Source organism: Leptidea sinapis, chromosome 7 (assembly GCF_905404315.1).
Source record: "Leptidea sinapis chromosome 7, ilLepSina1.1, whole genome shotgun sequence".
Taxonomy (NCBI): domain Eukaryota; kingdom Metazoa; phylum Arthropoda; class Insecta; order Lepidoptera; family Pieridae; genus Leptidea; species Leptidea sinapis.
The window spans coordinates 4656489-4668714 of NC_066271.1; the positions used below are offsets into that span (position 1 = coordinate 4656489).

Consider the following 12226-nt stretch of genomic DNA (forward strand, 5'->3'; position numbering starts at 1 on the left):
ATACATAGTATACTATTCCTGCATCTAGCTTCATAACATGTGTCTTTTATTATGTTGTCCAGGCGTCTTGTATGAGGTTCATCAAGAGCGTCATATTACATGGTTAGCGTAGTGAAATACACTAGAGTTATCTCCTGAGGGAAGTGAGGGATTCAAACGACCCAAGACTTAGGACAAGCTTTATTATAGAGGTGAATACTCTACTTTCTGCAGGGCAATAAGAAAAGGCTACAAAACCAAGCATTTATTATAACCAATTATAATAAAAATACCATCCATCCCTACTCTGTGATAATCATCAATTCATCATTTATATAAATAACATTGGGGACTAAAGGATCTTCAATATTTTTGTTATTCTCCATTAATTAAAATCATCAAAAGAATGATGAATACCAATAATGATACCTGTAATAAGAATTATCTTTCAATTTTTCCGGTAGTAAATTAATAATAATATGTAAAGCGTTTGATTTAATTATCTGGGAGTCAAATAACGATTGCTAGACGACATTTTCGTATAACATTTACAAATTTAATTAGTGTAAGTTATCCCACAAGGGAGGGTTATGACTTTATAAAAAAAATAACAAATTGCTTAGATTTGCAATGAAATGAAATGAAATTTATTTGAAGGACACATTGTACTTAAGGTGTTAACAATATAATGGATAATCCAATATGTTTCGTCAATTGACATGCAAAATATGTTACAAAATTGTCTAAACACTAATCGTACTGTTATATTGAAACATGTCGGATTTCACAATGATATCAATAATATTTATAAAATGAAATTTTAATATATTATAATATGAGACGTAAATAACTTAATAATTCATTTAGTACCTATGTATAATATTAACAAATTCAATGTCATAAAAGTATATTAATTTACATATATTATTATCAAATAGACTAATTCATTTTGTATTGAAAAATTCATTTAAACTATAGAAGCACTTATTTGTTAACCACTGATGCAGTCTTCTTTTAAAAACTTTGAACGGTAAATCTTTCAATTCATTGGGCAATTTATTATATATTTTCACAGACATGCTGAAACAATTTCTACTAAAAGATGCAGTTCTACAGAAGGGCATTATGAGTTTATTTGGATTCCTTGTATTTAAAACCTTCTGGCTTTTTTTTGTATAGAAATCAAACATATGTTTTTGAACAAATAGGCTTATTTCATAAATGTATAGGCATGGCAGCGATAGAATTTTCAATTTTTTAAATATCGGTCGACAAGAATCTAGGGGGCCGGCTCCACAAACCGCCCTGATACACTTCTTCTGTCCAATAAATAAATGCCCTATGCTCACCGAGTTGCCCAATATGACCAATCCATATCTTAAAGCTGAAACCACGAATGCATGATATGCCATTAGCGCTGTTTTTTCACCTATTGTTTTTGATACGCGTTTGAGGACAAATACATGTTGGTTAATTTTTTTGCTAATTTTGTCAACATGTGACTTGAAGGACAAGTTGCTGTCTAAAGAAATACCAAGAAAATTGACAAGTTGTGCTTCTTTAATATTCTCATTATGATAATTAACATTAATATCTTTTCCTTTCCCATTCTTATTATAATACTGCATATACATTGTTTTTTTTATATTTACAGTCAGGTTATTTTCAGTAAGCCATTCAATTGTGTCCTTTATTGTTTTATTAATTTCTATATCATATGTCAATTCATTGTTACATTTAATTACAATAGAGATGTCATCAGCAAAAAGAGTACAGTTATTAGTAGTAATGCTAGGTAAGTCGTTTATGTAGATTATGAATAGAAGTGGACCCAATATACTTCCTTGTGGTACACCTTTTGTTTTAAGTCTAAGTTCTGATCGATAAGGTATTACTTCTTGTTTATTATTTAATTTAGCAATTTCAACGTATTGAGTACGATTTGAAAGATAACTTTTAAGCCAGTCATTTGCTAGACCTCGAATACCATATTGAGCGCATTTATCTAATAGTTTTTCATGACAAACATTGTCAAAAGCTTTGCTCATATCAAAAAATACTGATGTTACTGGAATTTTTGTATCCATGCATTCCGATATTTCTTTTATTAGCGAAAAACACGCTAAAGTTGTTGATTTTCCTTTTTGGAAACCATTTTGTTCCTCCAAAATGATATTATGTTTAGTTAAAAAAGATGCTAATCGCTTGTGCAGTATCTTTTCAAAAATTTTTGAGATAACAGGAATGAGTGTGATTGGTCGATAGTTGTTAATATCCTTTTTATCACCCGCTTTGAGTAAAGGTGTTACTTTTGCCTTTTTTAAATTTGATGGGAAAGTACCTTCTTCAAAAGATAGATTTATTAAGTAGGCTAGGACTGGAGCTAGTTCCTTTGCACATTCCTTTATTACCTTTGTTGCTATTTCATCGCAGCCCGTAGAATTTGAATTATTAAGTGACTTAATAACGGTTATTAACTCCATTTCATCAGTTGGCATTAAGAAAATATTTGAATTGTTATGTTTTAATTTATATGTAGGTTTTTTATTTTTTACATTTTGACTTTGACTTTTTGTGACTGTATTTATAAAATAATTATTAAAAATAGTAGCAATCTGAGTTGGATTATTTATAATTTTATTTTCATATTTAATTTCATCGATACTTCCTACATTAGAGTTAGTTTTATTTTTAATCACATTCCACGACACTTTGCATTTATTTTTAGAGTAAAGTATATATTTGTTGTTACTACTTCTCTGAGCTAGGTCTATACACTTGTTGAGAATCTTTGAATAATTATTAAATTTGTTTTTGTTGGCAGGTATTTTATTCTTATAATATTGATACCTTAATTTTCTTTTTGTTGCACATGATTTTTTTATACCACTGGACAACCTTTTATTTTTGAATTTGAAACATTAATTTTATACTTAAGAAGAGGAAAACATAATTTATAAAATATGATTAATGTATTGTAAAATTCATCAAAAGATTCGTCCAATTTCTGGGCATCATACACGTCTATCCAGTTAAGACTTTTTATACAGTCCTTAAATTTGTTTATGTTTTGATTACATAAATCTCTTTTGAAAATTAACTTATACGACGGTGTTGAATTATTTATTTTTGTCGGTACTACTAAGAATTGTGCTGTGTCATGATCCGATAGGCCTAACTGACGAATCTCCCCTGTGGCATTTTCTATATTACTAACAAAGAGGTCAATACAGGATTTTTGCCGAGTAGGTTCATTAATATGTTTAAAAAAATTATAATTTCGCAATAAATTTGTAAACTCCAGATTCGTTTTAGTATTTTTTAGAGTGTCGATATTAAAATCACCAACAATCACAATATTACTGGTCTCCCAATATCTTAATTTGTGTAAAAGTAAATCAAGCTTATTCAAAAATTCAGCAACGTTCGAATTCGGCGTCCTGTATAGACATATTACAATTAATTTGTGCTTTGGTATTCTTAAACCACAACATTCGAAAGAATATTCTACACATAGCTCATCCATGACATCAAATTTTACAGCCTCAATATAGTCTCTGACTAGAATGCAGACCCCACCACGCTTTTGCTTAAGTCTACAAAAAGCAGATACCATTGTATATCCATTCAACTTAATATTAGATCTGTTTTCTGCATTCACGAATGTTTCGGATAGACATATAACATCTACTACTTTTCCATTTTCAAAAAGTTCAGTTAGAGCTATGTTTAGTAGATCTTTTTTACTTAAAACGCTTGCTATATTCTGATGCATTATATTAAGATAAAATTTGGACTCGAAAAAATGAATCGCTTTTGAGGTCATTATTTTGTTCTTTACTTTTTAGTTTGAAATAATATGGTATAGTACCTTTTATTATTTTACTATTGGTGATAGTTTTGGCAGGCTGCGATATTTGAGCTTGATGTTGACTGCCTTTCGCACTACGAGCCATGATAATTTTACTACCGGGTACTAAATATTTTTGCCTATAATACATTGAGTCGATAAGCTTATTTATTTTATAACAAAAATCATGAATGAAGTGTTTCTTGCCAGGGTACGATTTTGCTAAAGTCAAGTATGTACAATTTTTATAATTTTTACAAGTCAGTTCCAATAAATTATTCAGTTTTCTTTCATTAATGTAGTAATTTTGCAGTACACTGGTTACAATAACTGTTGCTTTATTATGACGCTTTAAGAAAAAACCAAGTTCCATTATAATTTTGTAAGGATTACTATCCTGTTCGCCTAAACATAAAATTATTTTATCATTATGATTAAATTCAGTATTATTAAACGTCGCAACGAGTTCATCGCACGTTGCATGAGGTTTAACGAAAGAAAATATTTGATAGTTTTCGTATTTAGTATTCTGACGTGATTGGATAAGGGATCTTGCTAAATTTACACATTGTTGTCCGCCAAGTATCATAATTCGCATTTTGTCTGAATTCTCTTTTGAATTTTCAGGTTTGGTGTCCGTGTCACTAACCGATGAAGGATTTATTTCATCATCCCTTATTTTGAAGGTTTCTCCCAGTGTACTCGTAGTTGGCGTAGGGACGCATCCCTCACTTGAACATACTGCTGTCTTCTCATAAGTTTTTTCTAAACAAATGCAGGATGACTCCAATTCTTGTAGGAACTCCTTAGTACTTGAATTAGTGGGAAATTCCGATTCTTGATTTGTTTCAGTATAACTCGAATCTAATTGTAAGGTTTGAGCTAATTCCAATAATCTAGGATTATTCCTTTTTTTTAAAGAAGTGTTTATAGGGCTATTGTTTCTTGGACTAAAACACACTTTTTTAAGGACTTCTATTTGATTTTTCTGTTCCGTTATTAGTTTCTTCAACTCATTAATTTCTCCTGATAGTGTGAAAATCTCCGTGTGTGCACTATTTAGCTGCATGTTAAGACTTGTGATTTCTTCTTTTAAATCAATAATTTCTTCTTGTGTAACTATTGTAGACAAGTCTGGCAGGCTTCTTGCTGTTTCCGAACATAATGAGTCCATTGACTCGTCTTGTTCTAGACAAAATGAAGTGTGAAATTTGGGTTTTCTTTTTCTCAGAGTAATGTTATTAGTCTCCATGGTTTGTAAAATTTAAAAATCTACTGTACCACGCGGTTAATTAAAGAATAACAAAATAAATAATAATAATAAGAATTAAAATACTTCAAATAAGAATAAACGAAAAAAAAAAAAACATAGAAAAAAAATGATGTCGAAATGGCACCGTGGATAGAACCCTCGACGTTCCGCCGAATCAGTCCACCTCACTACACAATACTCCAACGCTGCTATGACCTAACTTGCAAATTTATTAGTCTGTTATCACTAGTTAAATTGTCTTCAATGTCGAGCGTACTGTGGAGACAAGGTAATCCGGCACTCGGCTGATTCACACAAATGTTTTACAACTACCCTGCACTTTTTAAGTCACAATCATTTCAAAATAATAATTGTTTTGTTTATAAAATATATATTATTGTTTTATTATTGGTGAATTATTATATTTATCAACGTTTTTGATGAATTCAAATGTTCACTTTCTTGTAAAACTTAATGTTCCGATATTTTGTTTGAACTCACGAATTTTAAAACTTGAATTCCTTAGTATACATGTACAGCACATATTTAATTACATTAATTCACACTTTACCTGACGATATATAGTCAGATAAAAATTGCACATAAATTTAATATAATACGAAAATAATTATTTTATTTATTCAATTATGTCGGCGATCAGCTCTCGTGTAGGTTTCGGAACTCGCGTCGGAACCTATATAGGTACTTAATTAAATAATCTATATTATTTTCACTACAAAAAATACAAAAAATACTTCTCTTTTATTCTCCTTCAATCAGCTGGCGGTAATGTTACGTTAGGTATATTCCAACATATGACTTAGCTTAGCTTAACGTCGAAGATGATGCAATAGTTCCGACCACAACATCACAAAATTTGAACTGCACTTTTTACTTTATTTAAAGATTATTAAGTTTTGCCAACAATATATATGTTTTATTAGAGTGGAAACTATATTTTAAAACATAATTTACTCATACATGTACACTATTTCTTTTTATTTAAATTTTTAAACACTAAGTCAATGTTTACACTCGCTTAGCGCCACGTAATATCGCCAAGAGCGACATCTCAAGTCAATTTCCTAATATGCAAATATTGGGGTTGAGCAGGTTATCAACTGTTAAGTAGAACCTGTAGATGAAGCCACAACCTGAGAGTTGAACAAGACATATCAAGATATATGAACATTACGTCACTTGAACGGTTGGCTCAGTGGAAGAGCGCTCGCACGGAGCGCGAGGGATCTCAGGTTCGAGTCCATCATCGTTCATAAATTTTGTTTTATAAGTTTAATTTTTATAAAACACAATGTATCTCATAAAGAGATACATATTATAATAAATTAGATTGTTTATTGTGATGGAAAAATCAATCTGTTTCTTTAAACGTTACGTTATAACTAAAGAAAGAAGTACCTTTACTTAGGGACCGAATAAATTGACCGACTTGGTATTACATGGATCTCACAAGAACGGAGACTGGAAGAACAGTGTTGCAAGACTTGTTTATGTTTTTGATGGCATTTCATTTCTTTTTGTAAATAGTCCAACTCATTTTCCTTTCCTTCCTTCTACTTCTTGAATTCCAACAACGGATTTTATTAAAGCCACTTTACTCTCTGTCTTTTGAGCTTTTTCTTTTTCTGAACTACTTCTTGAGCTTCAGCTACAGTTTTTCCTAAATCCCACTTTTTTTCTCTTTAAGTTTTTCTCGGAGGGCTTGATCTTACAATTTTTGCCAAGTCTGGACAGTTTTTTTTTATGAATATAATCGACGATACTAGCAGCACGTTCAGCTGAAGGTAATTGATACGCCCTGCTCATTACAATGCAGTGACGCTCAGGATTCTTGGAAGAACCAAAAATTCTGAGTGGCTCTACAATAGCGCTCGTCACCTTGAGACGTAACATGTTAAGTCTCATTTGCCCAGTAATTTCACTAGCTACGGCGCCCTTCAGAGCGAAACAGTACCTAATGTTTACACATTAATGCTTCACGGCAGAAATCAAGCCGGCATCCTGTGCAAAGGAGCCTGCCACTGGTAAAAAAGCCTCCCTCTGGTAAGTAAATGCTTCTTAGACAATTGTATTCATAATTTAAGGATTCCTATACTTGAATACTTCCAAAGTCCACATTAATTAGATTTAAGCCACCCAGACTTGTAGCTCTCGAAAGTGCCACGTAAGCTTGTCAAAAAAACGCCAACTGCATAATTTTTCAGCTTTGTAGGTGTTGGTTAGTCTAGTTGGCCTTAAGGAAATATTTGATAAGCCATATGATTTAAACAAAGATCTGAATAAATACTAATATTAAAGTCACCAAATATCATAATATACTTTTTAGACTCAGATAATTTTAAAAAAACCACCTCCAATACACTTTCAAAAAATTCATATCGCGATCAAGCTCTGCTAGCCTATTTCAATGGTACGTTCAACAGAGAGGCTTACAATATCTTCACTTGCTTTGAATTTAAATAATTTTTCAATTTTCCATTTCTCTGGTGAACGCACTTGCAACCTGACTATGATATTTTGGCCGGACCCGTAATCTAAAAGCCATTTTTTATGGAAAAGGAGGAGAAACGAGCGTACGGGTCACCTGGTGTTAAGTGATTACCACACATTTTCACACATTTTCTTACAACACCAGAGAAGTCACAGGAGCATTGCCGGTCTTTAAGGTCGTACGCGCTTTTTTTGAAGGTACCCATGTCGTATCGTCCCGGAAAACCGCACAAGGAAGTTCATTCCACAGCTTTGTAGTACGTGGAAGAAATCTCCTTGAAAACCACACTGCGGAGGACCGCAACACATCCAGATTGTGCGGATGATATCGTGTCGCAAGCGACGTCTCTACGCAACGCCAAGTAATCCAGCCAGTCACAAAGGAATGAGTCCCTGACAATTCGAGCTGCCCTGCGTTGCACGCGGTCAAATGGTTCGAGCTGATACTGGGGTGCGCCAGACCAGAGGTGACAGCAATACTCCATGTGTGGCCGGACCTGCGCTTTGTACAGCGCTAGAATGTGGGCCGGCTTGAAGTATTGCCGTGCTCTATTTATGACGCCCAGCTTCATCGAAACCAGTTAAACTTGACAACGCTACACGCGGTCGATGTCGGCGGCAGCAACTTGTATCTAATTCTAAACAAAAATGTCGATTTAGTAAAGCGATAAGGACCCAAAGTGTCAATTATTTTGCACTTGTTTTTGCTTAAATTTGTTATCACTTATCACAATTAGTTATGCACGTGTTAAATTATTTGTAAGTCTTGTATACTGTAAAGAGAAAGTGACTGATAAGTTTGCCTTTGAAATTTAAAATTTTTAAAGTATCTTTGATAAATAGGTTTTTTAAAATTTGTTTTCTTTGTGTTTGTTATGGTAAGTGAAGGGTTTAATGTAATTACATAATTAAATCAGTTCTCGATGGTCAGTTATTGGAAGTCAAAAACAACCACCCATTCCAAAACGAATGCCTCAGACCTGAGAAGAATGGGCGCAACTAACTCAGTGGTCGTATTCTTTTTCATCGAAAAAATATGTTGTCGCTCCATTCCCAATCTTTAGTATCATTAAGAAAGTCATTTATGTTATAGTAACCTTAACCACACAAACATTTTTTAACAATTCTTTTGAATAACGTAATACTTTTGTTTTGGACATTTTCTGGGATCTTGTTGGATCGCCCCACAAAAGTCTTACTAACTCGACTTAGCCGAGTAGTAGGCATTATAAGTTTATGTCAGTTCCTGGTGTTAACATTATTTTCATGACAGTTTCTGGCAAATTTGCTTATGTGCCTATGAACATACATTACATTATCAAGAATATATTGATAAAGAGAATATATATGTAGTTATTTTTAATTAAAGTGATAGTTATTTATAATAACACTAGTGGACCCGGCAGACGTTGTCCTGTACACCAGTCTTAAATTTGAAAAATCGGTCCAGCCGTTAGGATGAGTTCACTAACATACACACGAGCAGGAGAATTATATTATATGCACGGAATTGAAAATAATGAAAGCAATCTCAAATTCAATGGAACACCCAAAAATATCATCCAAATCGGTCCAGCCGTTTAGGGGGTAGTTCAGTTGTCAATCTAAACCATTCTCGAATCCACCTGAAGACACACAGAAAGTTTCATCAAAATCGGTCCAGCCGTCTAGGAGGAGTTCAGTGACATACACACGCACATAAGAAATATATATATTAAGATTACTGAGACAGTAATGAGTAACAGTATTTAAATAAATGTAATTATTAATTGGGATATCTTATGGCAGTCTATGACGTTGGTAGCACTTGTTAACACATCAAGTAATCTATGTAATGATAATGCTGACAGTCGGCCTTCCTGAATAAAATGTACATCGTCGTACCATTGGAAACATGGCAGAAAAATTATTCAAACATACATTATTTAAGCGATAACTGAAAATTTAAATAAATTTTTGGGTTTTTCAAGAATCCTGGGCAGCACTGCATTGTAATGGGCAGGACGCATCATTTACCATCAGCCGAACATCCTGCTCGTCTCGTCCCTTCTTATAATAAAAAAAAATTAAATAAAATTATTCAGTAAGACCGGAATAACCCAGAGTTCTTTTAGGCTTCACAATTTATAAGACCAGGGGTTACATAAGGACCGGGAAGGTCCTGAGATATATAAGAACTGGAATATCCGAAGATAAATAAAGACCGGTATTGTACTAAAATATCCTAAGATACATAAGGAGCGAAAATATCTTGAGATACATACGGACCAAAAATGTCTTTAGTTTCTTTAGTTTTTAGGTTTAGTTTAGTTTAGTCTTTTACATTAGAACTGGGGTTAACCGAGACCTCATGCATATTATCAGCTAATGGGAAATACGACATTACCAAAACGTCATAGGAGATTGGCGCTAGGAATGGAAGTATCAATTTAATTTTGTTAACTACTTAACAATTCTGCGTACGCAACGAAAATGAAATTAAGTCGAAAAGATTTTAGAGCGATGATTTTTTTTTGATTTTAAAAGTTCTTTCTCATCGCAAGACTGCCGCTCGTCGTCAAAATGCTATTAGGAGAGAAGCACCTTGCTTGAGCACCGTGAGGCGATTGTTTGCTGAATTTGAGAGAGGTCTGGTTTCTTATATGACGAATTTCGTGAAGGGCGGCCTTCAACTGCCGTCAACGAAAATAATGTGGATACTGTTAAGCGGCTAATTGAAGAAAATCCGCGGATTACCTATGAGACAATTCAAGGACTATTGGGATTGGTATGAGCCAAATTCAGAAAATTTTACACGAAGAATTGAAAGTTCGGAAAGTTTGTTGGATCCCTTATACCATATAAATACATATTCTTTTAGTTTAACTCAAAATTTCGAATAAATAAGTAAACATAAATAATTTATAATTTATTCAGAGAAATACCTGTCTTTTTAATTGTTTAAACCTGTCATATTCCAAATTATTTTTAAATGTTATGATCTTGGCACAGTAGACATAAGTAATATGTAGTATGTATGTAGAGAAGATAAGATCAACATATTACATATGTCTACTGTGATCTTGAGCTACAAATGGTATTAAAAATTAATATTTGTAACAAAGAAAAGACAAAATCTAGAAGTTTCAAAAAAATTACATGCGGACGAAATTGCAGGAAGAAAATTGTTAAAATACAATATTCATGAATTTTTTAAGGAATCTATTATATAACTTACCCACGGAAGAGTAAAAAATAAGGACTCCGTGTCACCTTACGTAACAGTGAGGCACCAAAACAAGCCGGTCAACGTGTAAATACATAGCGCCACGCATACACTTACACTAAAACAAGTCGATCAGCCGCCATTATGAGATTTGCTATCGTCTGTGACAGATCAGTTGGCGTCGCAATAAAATATTTTAAAAATGCCGTCATGGGTTGTGGAATAGTGTAAAAACAATAATATAAAAGTATTTGTGGATATATGATTATTTAAGGGAGACAAAATTGTGTAACTGGTATACCCCGTAACCGCACACACACTAGGATAAAGGTCCCTCACTTGCTAATATCACGGCGATGAGTCCTTCTTTTTTTACTAGTCCGTGAACTTACCAACATTTATTTTCCAGGGTTATTGTCAGTAAATACTAAACATGTCTCAGCTTAACATCATCACTTTACCCATATTAATTGCAAGTTTTGTAATCTGGGCGGATGGGGAAATATACACATCAACACACGAGATGGAGTATCTGTTAGAAACTCAACAGAGAGTCGTAAAAGAACTGGATGCGTATATTTCTAAAGAAGAACAAAGACTGAACACTTTAAAACGGTGAGTTCACGTAGTTTTGATTGTCCTCAAAAATAAGAAAGTTCCATAATTTTATTTTATTATAAAAGAGGACCAGTAACTGTCAATGAAAATAAGAATTAAAAAAACGAATTACAGATAGTCGCTTAGAAGAGTTCAGTGCCGGATTAAGCAAGCATGGGGCCCGTAGCAATATTCTTTCATAGAGCCTTTGATCTATAGATCATATGTATACTTATTTGAAATAGTCGGTTACCAAGTTTCTAACTTGGATTTAACTAACGTTTCACGTTTATGTGACATCATATAATCCAATATTTATTAATTCAAGCAAACTTTACAGCATTTCTATTTTACAAATTAATACTATAAACTATATACGGAAGGCGGGTTGTACGTTCTGCATGTAGACTCATAAAACTTAGCGGATTTTTTATTTTTTATTATTTTTAAAGAGGGGGCAAATGGGCAAAATTCTCTCGTGTTGGGAAGTGATGGGGCAACCGCCCATGGACATCCGCAAAACCAGTGGTCAAGAAATGTGTTGCCGGGCTTTCAGGAGGGAGTATGCTCTTTTCTTAGCGATCCCTAAGTCGTATCGGCTCAAGAAAAGCAGTAGTCGGTAATTGATTCCACAAAGTGGCTGTGCGAGGCAAGAAATTTCCCGAGAACCACGCAGTTGAGGAACGCCAGACGTCAACGTGATGCGGGTGTACTAAGCATTTAGACGTTATTAAATTAATTAACAGTGAAGATATAAAATTAACTCGCCATAGATATGAGCGGTGAATTCGTACGCGATGAGTTACTGGGGATTGTTTATCATCTATTGTGT

At 33.3% G+C, this 12226-nt stretch overlaps 1 protein-coding gene across 11 annotated transcripts in view; it reads left to right on the forward strand.

The window, feature by feature from the left end:
• The window catches only part of LOC126965388 (prolyl 4-hydroxylase subunit alpha-1-like), a 213086-nt gene that overhangs the window by 86435 nt on the left and 114425 nt on the right, over positions 1–12226 (forward strand). For 3 of the 11 annotated variants that reach the window (XM_050808983.1, XM_050808972.1, XM_050808984.1), the window contains exons 1-2: positions 8306–8470; positions 11207–11412. The exons of 5 other annotated variants lie outside the window; for them this stretch is intronic. In XM_050808983.1, the coding sequence (XP_050664940.1) occupies positions 11231–11412 (182 nt within the window). In that variant the 5' untranslated portion in view covers positions 8306–8470; positions 11207–11230. Of the gene's footprint in view, positions 1–8304; positions 8471–11206; positions 11413–12226 lie in introns of those variants that run through there. 3 more of the 11 variants (XM_050808978.1, XM_050808979.1, XM_050808971.1) reach the window with 2 other exon arrangements.